At 46.8% G+C, this 18,187-nt stretch overlaps 1 protein-coding gene across 3 annotated transcripts in view; it reads right to left on the reverse strand.

The window, feature by feature from the left end:
• NRP2 (neuropilin 2) overlaps positions 1-18,187 on the reverse strand; it is a 251,730-nt gene that overhangs the window by 84,693 nt on the left and 148,850 nt on the right. For all 3 annotated transcript variants that reach the window (XM_083401223.1, XM_083401222.1, XM_083401224.1), the window contains exons 11-12: positions 17,572-17,688; positions 12,350-12,502 (exon numbers count right to left, since the gene is read on the reverse strand). In XM_083401223.1, coding sequence (XP_083257349.1) covers positions 12,350-12,502; positions 17,572-17,688 — 270 coding nt within the window. The remainder of the gene's footprint in view (positions 1-12,349; positions 12,503-17,571; positions 17,689-18,187) is intronic.

The following is an 18,187-nucleotide window of genomic DNA, read 5'->3' on the forward strand; positions in this document are numbered from 1 at the left end:
TCTCCTTACTGTCCTGCTATTACTGTGTCGCTGGCAGGAAGACTTGGTGGTTGTGTTAACCCCTTCCGACAATTCACTAGATGATGAGTTCTCTGGACAGCTGCTAGGAAAACCACTGTTTCCTCCAACAAAACCGCTGGGGCACTAAGTAGAGCTCAAGCGTGGTAAGATAGTGAGTCTGACTTGTATCCTAAGTGTTGAACAACATGAAGAGGAAATGTTGGTGCACCTTTAGAAGTTGCACAAAGGGGAGAATTTTAGTGGGTGTGCTTTTCTTCCATTATAGTTCTGCAGAATCAGACTGAAGTTCTCCTTACTATAAAGGTAAAGGGACCCCTGACCATTAGGTCCAGTCGTGACCGACTCTGGGGTTGCGGCGCTCATCTACCTTTACTAGCCGAGGGAGCCGGCATACAGCTTCCGGGTCATGTGGCCAGCGTGATTAAGCCGCTTCTGGCAAAAGAGCAGTGCACGGAAACACCGTTTACCTTCCCACCGGAGCTGTACCTATTTATCTACTTGCACTTTGACATGCTTTCGAACTGCTAGGTTGGCAGGAGCAGGGACCGAGCGACGGGAGCTCACCCCATCACGGGGATTCGAACCGCCAACATTCTGATCGGCAAGTCTTAGGCTCTGTGGTTTAACCCACAGCGCCGCCCGCCACCCTTACCATACACTCACACTGTACCTGAATTTCAAAGCTGCATTCCTAGAACAGTCAGATGAGACAAGGCCAAGTGTGTGGGATATAGAGCATTTGAACTGGGAAGACATCTGTGGCATTAAGGAAGGAGAAAAGGGGGCGAAAGAATATCTAAGGGCAGCCACAGGGATTGCAGCTAACCTTAAATACAGATGTACACCTATCACAAAAAGATATCATATGGTCACTAAACAAGAGGGAGGATGTGTTTATTTCCCCCCTAAAGTGATTGATTTTGGCTTTGGGGGCATCCCAAATGCTTTGATGTGCAGATGTTTATTCTTTGGGGAAGACAAGGGGAATCTGTACATAGCTGCGGATCTGGTTCGGAGCTTCAGAATATACTTTGGAGAGACGAGTACAGAACAGGCAGCAGGTATTACCTGCTTTCGTGTAATTTTAAGTATTAAATTGGTGGGTCTCTCGAACGACTGGAGGAATCTAATGAAAGCCTTGCGGCCAAATAAACAAGACCAGCCGCAGAGCTAATAGCCAAAACAGCTTGCCTCAGCCAAGCCATTCCAGTAATTCATATTTTTTTTGACACAGCAAATGGAAAGATAGTGATCGGCACCAAAAGAAAGGAGGTACTGAATTGAGGGGATGTGGGAGATTATTACTTTTTTAAAAAACCTACCTGACACTGAACCATTTGAAGACAGCATTTTTGCAGCAAGTTTCTGATCAATACCCCTGGGATCAGTAGCACATATTAGCCCCCTGGCTGGCTCTTTGATTTTAAAAGGTATCTGTTCTTAGTAAAGAGATAGCAAAAGCTTGCACTGAATTGGCATCCAGTGTTCAAAAGCGTGATCCTAGGAACTGAGGGCAAACCAGTCTCAGATTTTCTGCCTGCTTCTGCAAGCTACAGCTTCATATGGAGATTGATGGGAGCATCTGGGCCAGGGGTCAGCAAACTTTTTCATCGGAGGCCGGTCCACTGTCCCTCACACCATGTGGGGGGCTGGACTATATTTTGAAAAATATAAATACCCTGCAAGCTGGTCCCGTAGCTGCCTCCGGACCTGGGGGAGGAACGCACTCTGAACGAGCTCAGGAGCGCGTATTGGTGCCGCCCGCTCACTGGTGTTGTTGATGAGCAGCAGCCGCTCCATTGATCCACCCCCGCGGAGCTCCCAGGTGGCGTGCACCACGTGCTGTGGCCCGTTGTCCAAGGCCAAGTCGGTGGGCAGGCCGTGCACATGGAGCGCCGGGCAGGTGGCACACAGATCGCCCTCCAGCTGCTCCAGTGCGGCCGCAGAGCGTGCCACCAGCAGCAGCGCCGAGCCAAGCATCAGCAAGCATGCCAAGCTCCGGCTGAAGCCCTGCAACGCGCCCGTCATGATGCCCATGGCACAGTGCAGACTTGCTGCCCGCCCGCCGGACTCTCCGTCCAGCCAATCGGAAGCTGTATCAGTGTCATCGCCCGCCCAGAGGCAACTGTGGCTTTGGATTGGCTGCAGGAGCTTTCTGCAGCCAATCCAAAGCCATGCAGCGTCGCAGAAGTCTGTCCCCGCGCAGCAAGGTGTCCGCTGCTTCTTTTCAAGGAAATGTCGCACCGCGCTGGTTTATATTAGTGAGGACTCACCAAGTGGGTGGCAGGGCCCGTTGGCTGGATTTACGAGCCTGCTGGGTCGCATCTGGCCCCCGGGCCGTAGTTTGCCGACCCCTGATCTGGACAAAGCACTTTCTTAAAGATATAGAAGATTGACTGGCTGACCCTTATGAAATATGAGTGGCTGGACTTTAGCTCGTGCAACATAACAGAAGTGTTTGATCAGTGGGCCCAGTGTCTGTTCCGGCTGGGTAAAGTTGGGGGGGGGGGCATTTTTACACAGGACTCTAAAGTTGTTTTTGAACTGCTGCTCCACAATTTACACACATTTTTTTATTGTTCGGACAGAAGGAGGAAGACGTGTACCCTCCAGCTGATGCTAATATTACAGACAGAAGGTCCAAGGATCCACTGTTCCTCAACTCCTTCCTCTGATCTTCAAAATGAAGACAACAGATCCATAACTCATGGATTCTGGCTGAAATCCCTGAATGGTTTTAATGATCTTACAAAACAATAAATACACAACAAGGCCAACTTAAGCTGGTGCTTTAAAAGTTATACCTTTTCTGCCTGTGTGACATCCTTCTCAACCTGCAGTAGCCTTCCTTGGATAAAGATGGATCAGTCATCAATAAATGTGATATTTATGCCAGGTGGGCATCTTGCCTCACAGAGGGAAAACCTTCTCAATTCAGTTACCTGTTAATTTACTTGCCAAGTCATCACCATTTTATTTTCTAAATAAAAATCCATCTATCAGGCAAATCAATGAAGACTTACAGCACTGCAAGTCAGCACAAAATCAAGCCCTTAATCTAATTTAGGGGAGCCAGTAAGATGATCAGGCCCATCGCTTCAATCACTTTTAATTAAGCTTGCTTTCTCTGAACGGCAACTGCAGCTCCCACTAAGTTTAGCTGTACAGTGGTACCTCGGGTTACATACGCTTCAGGTTACAGACTCCACTAACCCAGAAATAGTGCTTCAGGTTAAGAACTTTGCTTCAGGATAAGAACAAAAATCGTGCTCCAGCGGCGCGGCGGCAGCAGGAGGCCCCATTAGCTAAAGTGGTGCTTCAGGTTAAGAACAGTTTCAGGTTAAGAACGGACCTCCAGAACGAATTAAGTACTTAACCTGAGGTACCACTGTAGTCCTTCTGTTACCATAACTTATTTCAATACCTGAAAGATCAGGCTAACATCTCTTGTTGTGTAATGTTCACACTAAATGCAAACTGTCTTCCCTCTGCGAAGGTAAGTGGGAAGGACTGGGGTGAGATGCTGGGATAAGACAGTTATTAATAGCATGTGTGTTGATCACCTGGAAGAGGTTATGTTCCCAAAACCAGAAGGCATGGAAGAACATGGGCAGGACACACTAAAGAATGCCATGGGTCCCATATAGCTACGGAGAGCTCTGTGCCTAGTATTTTTTTTTTACTGTCGTCCCCGGTTGTAAAACTTCTAATTACCTAATGCAGAGGAAGAACTTCAGCTCTGCAATGTACTTTACAGTAATGGCTAGGAATGGGAGCCAGAAAGTCCTTGGCTCAAATATTGATTCAGCCATGAACTAGATGGCATTAGGCAAGCCACTCTCTCCCTACGCCCTTACCAAACTCCTTGCACCCCATGCTGTGCAATGCAACTTGAAGATAAGATCTACCTTATAAAATTATTATAAACAATATTGCAATGATGCATACAAACCCCTCTGAACCTCTCTAAGTATGCCATAAATGCCAATTCTAATAATACCGATAGTTCTTGCTGTTGCTATTACTACTACTACTACATAGCTTTGGGAGAAGAAAAGGCTAAGGAGTAAGGTAAAGGTCAAGGGACCCCTGACCATTAGGTTCCAGTCGTGACCGACTGGGGTTGCAGAGCTCATCTCGCTTTATTGGCCGAGGGAGCCGGCCTACAGCTTCCGGGTCATGTGGCCAGCATGACTAAGCCGCTTCTGGCGAACCAGAGCAGCGCACGAAACGGTGTTTACCTTCCTGCCAGAGTGGTACCTATTTATCTACTTGCACTTTGATGTGCTTTTGAACTGCTAGGTTGGCAGGAGCAGGGACCGAGCAACGGGAGCTCACCCCGTCGCGGGGATTCAAACTGCTGACCTTCTGATCAGTAAGTCCTAGGCTCTGTGGTTTAACCCACAACACCACCCGCATCCCGCTAAGGAGTAAACCCTCCACAAATCCAGAGTGGAGTCCCCAAGATGGTTGGATGGCGCCTTGTACGCCCCCTTCCAGCAACTCCTGCAGCCAAGCTGGTGCCAAATGTATTGCTCTGTTTTCCTTTGGAGTTGGACCATGTCAGTGAGGCTGAGATGATGGTCTTGTCATCTGGGAAGCCCAGGACCTCCATACACACCGCCCAGGCTTGTGCCCCAGGGAGGTCACTTGGTTGCTGCTAACACAGCGGTTTGACTTCACCCCTGAAGGCGCACTCCATTGCCTCTCGAGGCAGACAGGTGCCAACACCAACATAGCAAGCTGGCACATCCATCTAACCCAGTGCTGTTTCCACAGGGTTGCAGCAGCAGCAACCCAGGATTCCTGCCCTGCCCTACTTGAAAATTCCAAGGATTGAACCCAAGGCCATACAAAGCCTGTTCTACCACTGAAACTAATCCCCCAAATGATGATACTAATAATACCACTACTGTACCACTCTTTTTGAGGTCACACTCGATTTCCCACAAAATTCTCCCTTACTACTAAATGGTAATACAATCTAATTCCCAGTATCCTCCTTGATTGGCTTCTTCCTCCTCCTCCTCCTCCTCCTCCTCCTCCTCCTCCTCCTCCTCCTCCTCTTCTTCTTCTTCTGTTTATTGAATTTATATACCACATAGAGGTCTTCTACTTCGCAAGGACAATTGTGGACTTTGAGAGACCCACTTCGATTTCACTAGGCACTCTTTCATTACAACTAAGAGTGGAATCTGTTTGCCTACGGAAAGCATGTGAAAATCCATAGGGAGAAAATGTTTGCAATCCCTCCTGGTGGCGTGAGGACTGAAGGCTGCATATTCTATTGCCTTGGATAACAGCTGGAGCTCTGATAGGGTGTTGGGGGAGGGAGGGAGGGAGGGAGGGAGGGAGGGAGACGGGGGTGGGTTGGGGGCGGATATAAATGTATGAATGACCTGCCTGGCTCCCTTTTCACCAACAGAGGTCCCAGAATTTGTAACAGGAGCTTTCAAGAGGATGGCATGGAGCTAATCTGTGAAGCTGGAGGTACAAGGAACGGGGGGCTAAAAAAGGAAACATGAGGCTGCCTGAAAGACTATCTTGGAAAAAATGGAATGGAAGCAGCGTGTGTCTCGAGGAGTCATCCCCAATGTCAAAGGAGAGCTGGAGATGGACACGTACGCATGAAATGGAAACCAAAGGACATAGGTAGGCTGAAAGCTCCCTTCTATAGACTTCAGCAGTCAAATGACAATTGTGGCACAAATTTCCCCTTCTCCATCTCTCCACACCTCATCTGCATGTGGTATGAGCTGCCTACTCTCCCATTTATTTCTTTAAATTCAGATACTTGTTTTGTATCGCTGGCTGTGAAGAATCCAGAGTGCTGTCTGAGTGCCTCTTAGAAGGGGACCATGTGCCTACAGAGTTTAGAAGAGCTCTAACCTGCAACTGCAGGACCTTTGACCCTTAATAGAAGGAGGACCTTTAACACTTCAGAACCACAGCATCTGGCCTGGGCATGGACTGAAAACAGCTGGTGTCCTTTGCCCAATGGCTTAGCAGGGAAGTAGGGAGAGAGGGGGAAGTGGGGGTTACGAGATTTCAAGAACTCTCCAACCAGAAAGAACTTTTTCATCCTTTCTTGCCTGGGGCCTGATGCTGGTTTTATAGGCATGGAAGGGGGCGACCAGAAAAGCCTCTGAAATATGTGAGAGTGTGAACTAGACAATATCACTATTCTTCTTCCAGCTAGCATAGTACAAGAGGTTCTTTTTATAACTAGAAACCTGAGGGAGCAAAAAGGCACATTGCCTTTCTAAAAAAAAATCTGATAAAATGATCTAATAGTCGCAATGTAAATAGGAAAGCCTTTTGCCTACCGTTTCTTAAAATGAACGCCCTTGCATCTTGGCACCTTGTACCCTCCAAGCAAAATATGATGTGCGCAGCCCACAGCATCATGTCATTACAACATGAAGGGACCCGGGTGGTGCTGTGGTCTAAACCACTGAGCCTCTTGGGCTTGCCGATTGGAGGGTCGGCGGCTCCAATCCCCACAACGGAGTGAGCTCCTGTTGTTCTGTCCCAGCTCCTGACAACCTAGCAGTTTGAAAGCACACCAGTGCAAGTAGATAAATAGGTACTGCTGCGTCAGGAAGGTAAACGGTGTTTCCGTGCGCTTTGGTTTCCGTCATGGTGTTCCATTGCGCCTAAAGCAGTTTAGTCATGCTGGCCACATGACCCAGAAAGGTGTCTGTAGACAAACACCGGCTCCCTCAGCCTGGAAGCGAGATGAGCGCCACAACCCCATAGTTGCCTTTGGCTGGGCTTAACCCTCCAGGGGTCCTTTATCTTTATCTTTGCTATTACAACATACTACGCCAAGAATTGATGCTTTTGAATTATGGTGTTGGATGAGACTCTTGAGAGTCCCATGGACTGCAAGAAGAACAAACCTATCCATTCTTAAGGAAATCAGCCCTGAGTGCTCACTGGAAGGACAGTTCCTGAAGCTGAGGCTCCAATACTTTGGCCACTCATGAGAAGAGAAGACTCCCTGGAAAAGACCCTGATGTTGGGAAAGATGGAGAGCATAAGGAGAAGGGAACGACAGAGGATGAGATGGTTGGACAGTGTTCTTGAAGCTACCAGCATGAGTTTGACCAAACTGTGGGAGGAAGTGGAAGACAGGAGTGCCTGGCGTGCTCTGGTCCATGGGGTCACGAAGAGTCGGACACGACTAAACGAATAAACAACAACAACGGCAAGAAAGGTCCCTACGAAAGTGTGATGGAGAGCACACTTTTCGTGGACAACATGCAGACCCAAAGGCTGTGACCCTCAGCCTAATTTCATGTGGGTGGCAAGGAGGGGGAAAGGAGAGGGGAAAATGGGCAGCAGAAAAGGGAAGAGATGGGTAGGAGAACCTACGTCGGGCCCCACTCGCCAGATGCCCTACAACAGGGGGTAGCAACCTTTTTCGGCCGTGGGCCGGTCCACTGTCCCTCAGACTATGTGGTGGGCCGGACTATTTTTTTTTTTTGGGGGGGGGAATGAACGAATTCCTATGCCCCAGAAATAACCTAGAGATGCATTTTAAATAAAAGGACACATTCTATTCGTGTAAAAACACGCTGATTCCTGGACCGTCCGCAGGCCGGATTGAGAAAGTGATTGGGCCGCATCCACCCCACAGGCCTTAGGTTGCCTACCCGTGCCCTACAACCACCAAAGTGGCCCAATAAATTGCTCCAGAAGAAATGCCACAAAAAATGGTAGACCATATTGTGAGAAAATTCCACGAAGATTTGGCCTGGTGGTGGGAAGTGATGAGAAAAAGAAAAATCTCAGAAGTCGTTTCAGAAAACTATCTTCTGGGAAATTTTACACTGGATATAGCAGATGTTTTAAAAAATAAAAATGGAATAGAATTGAATGGATGAGCAGCGGTGTGGTTTGTGTCTCCCCCAACATAGATCCCAGGCACTGCAATGTGCTGGAAGGGGTTTTGGTGTATCACTCAAAGGCTGAGATGCATAAGGAGAACCTTCTAACTAAGCATACAGAATAATAATAATCTGTACCAGAGTAATCTAAAACAAATTGCTTCTTTACCCAACATATGCAGACACAAATGCTTAAAGGGGAGGGGAGAGGGAAAATAATTAATTATAAAAAGTGTCCGGGGAGAGGAAATGGATTGAAAAATTGACTCTGAGTTATAAAAATAAGTAATTTTGGCGAACTTGCAGGAGGCTTATTACATTAAATAAACATTATTACAGCGAATGAGTTGGGGAGGGTTATGAAGTCTTGGGGTTGGCAGTAAGTGTTCTCTCCTGTTGCCTGAGGCCCCAGTCATCCTCAGATATTAATCTTCTAAAGTACTCTAAATGCTGAAGAGATAAACACTTGAAATATGAAAATGGTTCTCCGACCCCCTACCCCCACAGCCATAGACACAGTGACCCTGTGTCAACCCGAGATATTTGCTAGATGCCCAGACATCCCGTGCTTCTCTCTAAACCAGGTAGCTTCAAGGCTTAGCAGCAGCAGCAGCAACAACAACAGAGAAAAACGTGGGCAAGAGTCAAGGCCAAGCCAGGAATGTGTGTGTTTTGTTACACACATACTCATCGGTTTTGCTATCAGGAGGGTGCAGGGAGATGGGGGACTATGAAGCAGGGGTAGAATAATACTTTTATCACCAAATAAACTGTGCAAAGGACAAACACCGACCTCCCCACATTCTGGTACTTAACACCCCTCTCCAAGCCGAGCTCTGAAACTACTGGGGTGGGGGTCTTTAAGAAGCAGGGCATGGAGGATTGGGGGGGGGCAAATTTCACTTCTTTCCACTGAACACACTTCATTTAGTGTTAAAAGTAGTACCCCCCCCCCCACAACAAGCATATATGGTTTCACCCTTCATGAAGGTTTTAAGGGAGCCATCTCCATGCGACATTTTGAAGCATACAGAGCAGTAAGCATTTTTGTTGCTGTTGTTTAGTCGTTTAGTTGTGTCTGACTCTTCGTGACCCCATGGACCAGAGCACGCCAGGCACTCCTGTCTTCCACTGTTTGGTCAAACTCATGGCATTAGCTTCGAGAACACTGTCCAAACATCTCATCCTCTGTCGTCCCCTGCCCCTTGTGCCCTCCATCTTTCCCAACATCAGGGTCTTTTCCAGGGAGTCTTCTCTTCTCATGAGGTGGCCACAGTATTGGAGCCTCAGCTTCAGGATCTGTCCTTCCAGTGAGCACTCAGGGCTGATTTCCTTCAGAATGGGGAGGTTGGATCTTCTTGCAGTCCATGGGACTCTCAAGAGTCTCCTCCAGTACCATCATTCGAAAGCATCAATTCTTTGGCGATCAGCCTTCTTTATGGTCCAGCTCTCACTTCCATACATCACTACTGTGAAAACCATAGCTTTATAGTGGCATATATAAAAACACACATGGACATAAAGCCATTTTGCGCAAATTGGCTCTTTGTATAAATCTTTTCATAGAAAAGACATAGGTGGCAACTGTCCCAAAATCCCAATTATTCAGTTTCCTCTACCAACGTATTGGATGAGTGAAAATTTTGTATGACATATTTTGACATGCACGAGCCTTAGAAACCTCTCCAGGAAAAGGTTAAGTTGGAAAGGATTGGAACAGAATGTCTGTATAGAGTTCTTTCCTCCCTTTGCCCGAGGCTCTGATATTTCAATTCAACACATTCAATTCTGCCCTCCCCCCAAGATCTCCAGAACCAGATCCCTGATTCACCTGGAAAGTCGATCACCCAGAAGCAGTGGGGATTTAATTAGAAAACAAATCTTTCCTTTAACCACCGTGAAAGGGAATTCTGTGCTCAGTGGCATGTCAAGGTTAGGAGCTACTCAATGAGCAGGTCAGACAAGCTTTCCTGAGACATATCTTCCCACCACTGCAGGAGAACATCATAGGGGGTTTGGGGCACATTCACGAGGGGAGAAGATGAGAGGCCCAACAGTCCAAGGCCAGTCCCCCAGAACCTTCAAAATCTTCTTCGAATGCACTGCGGTTCTTTGGCAGATACCGTATTTTTTGCTCCATAAGACGCACCTTTTCCCTCCTAAAAAGTAAGGGGAAATGTGTGTGCGTCTTATGGAGCGAATGCAGGGGGGAGGCAGGCAGGAAAAGCCCCCAAGAGCCGCACACAAGCTCCGCCCGGCTCTTGCGGGCTTTTTCCCAGGAGGGAGAAGGGACTGACACGGCCAGTCGGTCCCTTCTCCCTCCTCGTAGAAAAGCCCGCAGGAGCCGTGCACTCCTTAAAGGGTTCGCAGCTCCTGTGGGCTTTTGCAGGAGGTGGGGGAATTGCCACCTCCCGGCAGGAGAGGCTGCGCTCGGCTAAAGAGGAGGCCAAGACAGCCAGCGGGATCCAGCCTGCTCGCTGTCTTGGCTTCTTTGCTCTTTGGGGCTGGGGGGGGTCTTGATTCCCCCCTCTAAAAACTAGGTGCGCCTTATGGTCCAGTGCGCCTGATGGAGCGAAAAATACAGTACTTAAGAGCTCGTGCACAGGAAATGTCGCATGAAAAGTGTTCCTTGAAAACAGAAAGTTTGAAACGCACTGCTGCAAACAAAACAGCCTAACCAGCCAGAAGTCAAATTAATCAGAAGCGCTCTCCTTTATATACAGAACACACGTTCCCTTATTTCTGATCCGCCAAGCAGGAGGCGTTTGCTATCCTTCCTTTCAAAAACCAGTCTTGTTATCTCCCGCCAACAAACAGCAATCAAGAAGAAACATCAGTCTGGTTTTCAAAAGTGCTGCCTTTTTAGTCAAGAAAGATCCACTGGAAAACTGAGGGGAATGAATTGGGTTCATCAAATTCCCACGCTCATCACATACAGATGTTACAATGATCAGTACTAGCGTGTGCAGGCAGCTGGCGGGGGTGTGTGTGTGAAATTAAGCAGTGTGAAGGATTTCCCTAAACAGCAGGCCCGCTCCTAGTATCCTTGGATCCGTGGTGTAAAATCTTAATGCATGTTTATGAAAACTAAGCAAGTCCAGGCAAGCATTTATTTGAAGCTAGCAAACCTCTCCTGTTCTTTCCAGGTCCCATTTTGGAAGTCTGCGGAAGAGTGGAGCATTCGTCTAGTCTAGTGCAAGAAATGGGACCTCTTGGCAAACCTGGGTTTTCCTCATTGCACCAGAACTCATTTTGCTATGGCCTTACTAAAAAAACAACCCAATACTTCAGTTCTTTTGCCCATGAGCCCGTGCCTCATTAACATCTAATGCTAATTTCAGGAGTTTAGTCCCCCCCCCGTCCCCCCCTCCCAGGCCCATGTTGAATTCCAGGCTTAGGGATAAATGTATAATCACCTAGCGGAAAAGCTGCCCGGTTCCAATTTAGCAACTACAGCTAGAGAGAAGATACCAAAGGAGTTCAAATAACCGTGCCAAGTTCTGTGGCCTGAGTTAGAAAGTACAGGCCAGAGTTGCAAACTCTTCTAAATACAGTGGTGCCTCGCAAGACGAAAAGAATCCGTTCCGCGAGTCTCTTCGTCTTGTGGTTTCTTTCGTCTTGCGAAGCAAGCCCATTAGCGTCTTAGCGGATTAGCGCTATTAGCGGTTTAGCGGGCTTAGCGGATCAGCTGATAAGCGGCTTAGCGGATCAGCTGTTAAGCGGCTTAGCGGCTTAGCGGATCAGCTGATAAGCGGCTTAGCGGCTTGGGAAAAAGGGGGGGGGGGAGGAAAAAAACCCCGCAGGAACTTGCAAGACATTTTCGTCTTGCGAAGCAAGCCCATAGGAAATTCGTTTTGCGAAGCACCTCCAAAACGGAAAACCCTTTCGTCTAGCGGGTTTTCCGTCTTGCGAGGCATTCGTCTTGCGGGGCACCACTGTATTGGGAAATTCAGAGTGAGATATTCCAGCTCAAAGCTTTTCCAGAACCATTTCAACAGAAAAGGAAGATTGTTCGTTTTCTTTAGTTAGGAGAATACCACCATTCAACACGCCAGGTCAGGAAAGACTGCATATTATATTAAATTGAATACTGCTTGATGACAAAAGCACCATGTATGTGGCCAGCTCACATATATCACTGTCATCTCTTTGACATGCAACGACTTAACTTGCAGCAAATTTGCCCATGTGTCAGTATTCACAAATGCGATTTCCTGGGAGGGCTGTACTATGTATTTCCTCCCCCCCCCCCCACATATAAATCTGAATGACAATCTCTGTCTGAAAGCAGTGTGGCATCTCTTCAACCGCATAATAACTCAGAATCCCTATTCATAGAATTTTAAAGGTATGTCATATTTCAGGAACTTATTACTTGGTTCCATAGTTCGTGCGTCATGCATTTTTTCCTTCTGGGATTACGTGAATTAGCTTACCAGGATAGGCCCCAATGCCTGGTCCTGAATGGCCAGTCCAGCTGTTTCTCGAATGAGAAATCCATGTAAATCCTGTAGATGTGTCGTGAGTCCAACCACAAATATCTCCAGGAAGATCAAAGTTGCAGTTGAATCCCACAGGGATCTGGAAATCTGGTAACAAGAACAGAACAACATAAAAACAGGATTAAAGGAAGGCCAGTCACAGAGAAATGCTATTTAATAGCTAACATAGTTGGCAAACCATAAATAGCTGAGGAAGTATGACGTCTCTGCCATGTGTGCTTGCATGCTCTCTTTCTCTCTCATGATACTTTTAACACGTCTCATGTTTCGACAGCTTTGGGAATCAGTCTTCTGTTCCAAATCATCAAAATGTACATGCCCGCATCCCTCAGCTAAGTAAATATAAGCAAAAGCACCAAATGTTTCCATTCTCTTCTTATCCTCCAGAAAACCATACCCTTCAAAATGTCAAGGCTGTTCTCCAGCTGCCCTCCACCACTCTATTGTGGGGAGAGAGAGAGAGAGAGAGAGAGAAGAAAGGAATAGCAAGAAGCCTCAGTATTTCTGATTACTGAATAATGATCAAAACACTAAGATTCTAGCCCAAGATGGTGGCCTGAACAGCAGCAATTTTTGGAGCTCTAGAATCCTTCTTGCTTCCTCGGTACCGGATCCTTTCTCGGGGGCGAATGTTCAGTCACTTTCTGCTCATTTGATTTCAGAACTGTCTTTGCTATTTCTGTTTCTGTATTCTGGTCTTCTTAGTCCACAAATCAAGTACGCAGAGCAGGACCAAGAGACAGCTAGTCAGATTGTGAAGAGGGCTATGCATTCAGAGATAATAATAATAAAATTATTATTATTATTATTATTATTATTTATTATTTGTACCCCGCCCATCTGGCTGGGTTTCCCCAGCCACTCTGGGCGGGTTCCAACAAAGATGAAAACTACACTAAAATGTCACATATTAAAAACTTCCCTGAACAGGGCTGCCTTCAGATGTCTTCTGAATGTCAGGTAGTTGTTTATCGCTTTGACATCTGATGGGAGGGCGTTCCACAGGGCAGGCACCACTACCGAGAAGGCCCTCTTCCTGGTTCCCTGTAACTTGGCTTCTCGCAGTGAGGGAACCGCCAGAAGGCCCTCGGAGCTGGACCTCAGTGTCCGGGCAGAACGATGGAGGTGGAGACGCTCCTTCAGATATACTGGACCGAGGCCGTTTAGGGCTTTAAAGGTCAGCACCAGCACTTTGAATTGTGCTCGGAAACGTACTGGGAGCCAATGTAGGTCTTTCAAGACCGGTGTTATATGGTCTCGGCGGCCGCTCCCAGTCACCAGTCTAGCTGCAGCATTCTGGATTAGTTGTAGTTTCCGGGTCACCTTCAAAGGTAGCCCCACGTAGAGCGCATTGCAGTAGTTCAAGCGGGAGATAACCAGAGCATGCACCACTCTGGTGAGACAGTCTGCAGGCAGATAGGGTCTCAGCCTTGGAAGATGATGCAGTGGCACTTTTGCAAACTATTGCTGTGTCAAATCTGCAGGACTTGGTGAACAGGTTAAACAACTGATATGGTAGAGAGCACATGGGGGGGTCAGTAAAATGGGAGGCCACCAAAAAACCTACAGGCACATAACACTGCTCTCAAGCCAAGTGGTAGGAACAATTTCAGAACTTGGGGGTTCAGGAGCAAGGAGAAGAACTCTAGCAATCTTCTCTGTGAGCTCCTGACATCGCTGAATGATTATTCATTCGCCTGAGGGCCTTTATCAGGTTCTGCACTAAAGAAGATCGCTTAAAGTGTGCAATGGGTAAGGATAAACCGAGCACTGGCAGAATCCTGACCTCTCCAGAATACGTGAAGGAGTTAGTTGAAGCCCAACATATGAAGGATAAAGCTGGTTCCTATCCATACTTATGCAGGTATGTCTTACGTTAGTGAGAAATGCAAATGACTTGATCCTCCACAGATTTCAGGCTGGTTCAGTGCCCCTTGGTTAAGCAGAACATCTGTTTTATCTGCGTCAGCACTTCTGCAAGGTGTCTGCCTGTGTACATGGCAGGAGGACTTGCAGAAGCGATCCGATACGGGATAGAAAGCCATCCTTCAGAACTGGCCCTCCCATGAAGGATAGAACTGAAGGCCAAACCAGATGTGTACTTGTTATGTAGTAGACAGCAGATGCTGCATTTTTTCTTAATAAATAACAGGGGTAGAGGACTCCAATTCTCACTGTGTAGACAGTGCAACTGAAGGAGATCCTCCCGGCCATGGGGCTTGGAGCCTTAGAGGGGAAAATCCTCATTACACCAATGGGGACTTCTTTTCCATTCCAATCTCAGTGGGGGAGTGAAGAGAAATGCCCCCCTTACAATGGCTGCCTTCTCAATGAGAATCTGAGTGAGAAAGACAAGTTGTAGCTGCAGGCTACTTGGGAAGGACAAAAAAGAGAGTTCTCCCAGGCCATGCTTGCAGCAAAGCAAATAGCCCTCCAACACTGGAAATCACAGACCACACCAAACAGAAAATGAGATGCAATGCCTACCTAGTGCAAGAAATGAAACCCTTCCAACTCAAGAGTTTGCTTTGCTGGATACCATACACAACCTAATTCTATACTGAATGTATAAAATGGCTGCATAGCGGAAAGGTATCTACTATTGCTATAATAAAATAAAATAAAGGAATGAGTGGAATGAAGGGAGAGAAGGCACAGGATGGAGAGAAGGCGCTGAGAGTCTTTATTGTAGAAGAAGAGTTTGGATTTGATATCCTGCTTTATCACTACCCTAGGGAGTCTCAAAGCGGCTAACATTCTCCTTTCCCTTCCTCCCCCACAACAAACACTCTGTGAGGTGAGTGGGGCTGAGAGACTTCAGAGAAGTGTGACTGGCCCAAGGTCACCCAGCAGCTGCATGTGGAGGAGCGGAGACGCGAACCCGGTTCCCCAGATTGCGAACCGACGCTCTTAACCACTCCACCACACTGGCTCCCAGTGTAAAAGACTATCAATCTATATCTATATCTATCTATCATCTATCTATCTATCTATCTATCTATCTATCTATCTATCTATCTATCTCTATCTATCATCTATCTATCTATCATCTATCTATCTATCTATCTAATCTATCTATCATCTATCTATCTATCTATCTATCTATATCTATCTGTCTGTCTGTCTGTCTGTCTATCTATCTATCTATCTATCTATCTATCATCATCTATCATCTATCTATCTATCATCTATCTATCTGCTGCCTCTCTGCTCTAAATAAATAGATAGATAGACAAACAAATAAACAAATCCCTGCATGTAGAATACTAGCACACCAAGGAGAAGGTTAGGCTGAAACATGTCAATGTAAATTACCCAAATAATGTGGATGCTCCCAGACCATTTGATAAATGAGATTGGAAGGGAGCATTCTCTCAGAAGCTACTCAAGGCAATCTCTGGATAAGCTCTGGTCGATATTGGTTGAACATAAATACATCAGTCATCTTCTTTTTATTTTTTTTAAGCAACCCTTAACAATACAGTAAATCAATGCAGCATTTTGTGAAGTCACTCACTCCTTGCCATTAAATAAGATCAGACTTCTGACCAAGCCTCTCTAGAGCTTCAGCTGTCACTAGTAATATCGTCCCGCAATCTTCAGCTTTCCTGGCTAAGAAGCTCGAGGAAAAACAACAAGGATCACTTAGCAGCAAACTCATTATTGACAACAATATAACTGGAATGGCCAGACTGAAGCTCAGAGCTTAGCTGTGCTCTCAAGAGGTTCAAACCTGACTCCTACCCAACTTGAGGAAGGAATAGTTCACGAAACAATTTGCTCTATCCCAGCCAAGGAGAGGTTAGGGCAGGAGCCAGGGAACATGGTAAATTTTATAACCACCAGGGCATGGGTGAGGCCAGGTGCGTGGTATACCGCCGGGACCACATAACACCGGTTCTGAGAGATCTGCATTGGCTCCCAGTACATTTCCGAGCACGATTCAAAGTGTTGGTGCTGACCTTTAAAGCCCTAAACGGCCTCGGCCCTGTATACCTGAAGGAGCGTCTCCACTTCCATCGTTCTGCCCGGACACTGAGGTTCAGCTTCAAGGGCCTTCTGGTGGTTCCCTCACTGCGAGAGGCCAAGTTACAGGGAACCAGGCAGAGGGCCTTCTCGGTAGTGGCGCCCGCTCTGTGGAACACCCTTCCATCAGATGTCAAAGAGATAAACAACTACCTGACATTCAGAAGACATCTGAAGGCAGCCCTGTTCAGGGAAGTTTTTAATATTTAACACTGTACTGTTTTTAGCACTTGATTGGGAGCCGCCCAGAGTGGCTGGGGAAACTCAGCCAGATGGGCAGGGTATAAATAATAAATAATAAATAATTATTCTTGTTATTATTCTTGTTGTTGTTATACGGGTGCCATTCCTCATGGCCCTGGCATGACAAAAGTAGAATGTGTCCTGGCCCTAGGACTGGGCAAGCTCAGAAGAGGGAACGTGGCAAGACATATTGGTGATAGCTCTTAATAATAATAATAATAATAATAATAATAATAATAATAATAATAATTTTTATTTATATCCCACCCTCCCCAGCCGAAGCCGGGCTCAGGGCGGCTAACAACACTAAAATAGTGCAACATCATAAAAACATTATAAAAATTAAAAATTAAATTCCTCTTGTCAGGAAGACTGTATCTTCCTTGGAAATGTGACCTGGGTCAGTGGAGGAAGGGGAGCAAGAGACTCCCAAACTGAGCAGTGTAGGAATTATGGGATAGGTGAGAGAGGGATGTGAGGCAGCAGGCCAAGAATCTGTGCTCACCATACAGGAAATGGATGGAAGAGGTGGGGAGGAGGGAGGAAGAAGAAGGGGCCCAAGAAACCCAAAGTTGTCTCCTGACTTTATGGTGCAAAAGGTGAAATTCCAGCATTAATCATAAAGACCATTTCTTCATCTAAGTTGCTGCAGGCTGCAACAGAGAGCTCCCAAGAGGAATGGCGAAGTAACCGCTCCTGCTGAGGTCATTCTTTCTGCTTCCCTTGGAGTATGAATGCTCAGGCTGAGAACAATGTTTGAAACCTTTGCAAGGGGCAAGTTGTGGCTCTTGGCCAAACAGACATACTTTTTTTGTCTGCGGATTTTTCGCTTGGGGCCCCTGCGCATCCTTTTCAATGTAGGATAATAATTTTGGCCCAGAAAATACCTGCGTTCTCCAAGCAGCCATCACCACAGTCGGTTGCTTCTTCGTCTGTGGGAAACTGAGTGGTGGTCTCTTCGCTCCTCAAGGTGGGCTTCAGAGTCTCTGCGGTGGACTTGACATCTGCATTTAAAAGAAGGCGGGGTGGGGGAGAAGGGACAAAGAGTGATCATTTCACTGGATTCGGAAAGAAGAAAGCAGAGAGGCTAGCAACATAGCACGCGGTTTCACTCACTTGAGAGAATGCAGCAGGGAATGTGTCCAAACCCCAGTCATGAGGCTTTTTGTTTACAGAACAAAAAACCCTCTGTATTTGTAAAGTTCTTAATTACACAGTCATACACCGGATCGTTATGCTAAACCGTTCCTCAGAAAACCTTTGTTGTATGGAGCGCAAAGTTCAACTTCGCTTTCTGACTGTGGGTGGACGATGCAATCAGAGGGTTCTACAGTAAAAGGGTCGATGTGGTTTACCTTCGAGGAAACGTCTTACCTTACACAGGGACTTGGGAAAAGATCAGTTTTGCTTAATTGAATTGCCAGTCAGCGAGCCTCAGGACCCTAATTTGCTGTCCTGGAGGTAAAGCCCAAGACTAGTCAGTTGCTATGCACCTAACCACCA

Source organism: Podarcis tiliguerta, assembly GCF_965153285.1.
Source record: "Podarcis tiliguerta genome assembly, chromosome: 1".
NCBI lineage: Eukaryota > Metazoa > Chordata > Lepidosauria > Squamata > Lacertidae > Podarcis > Podarcis tiliguerta.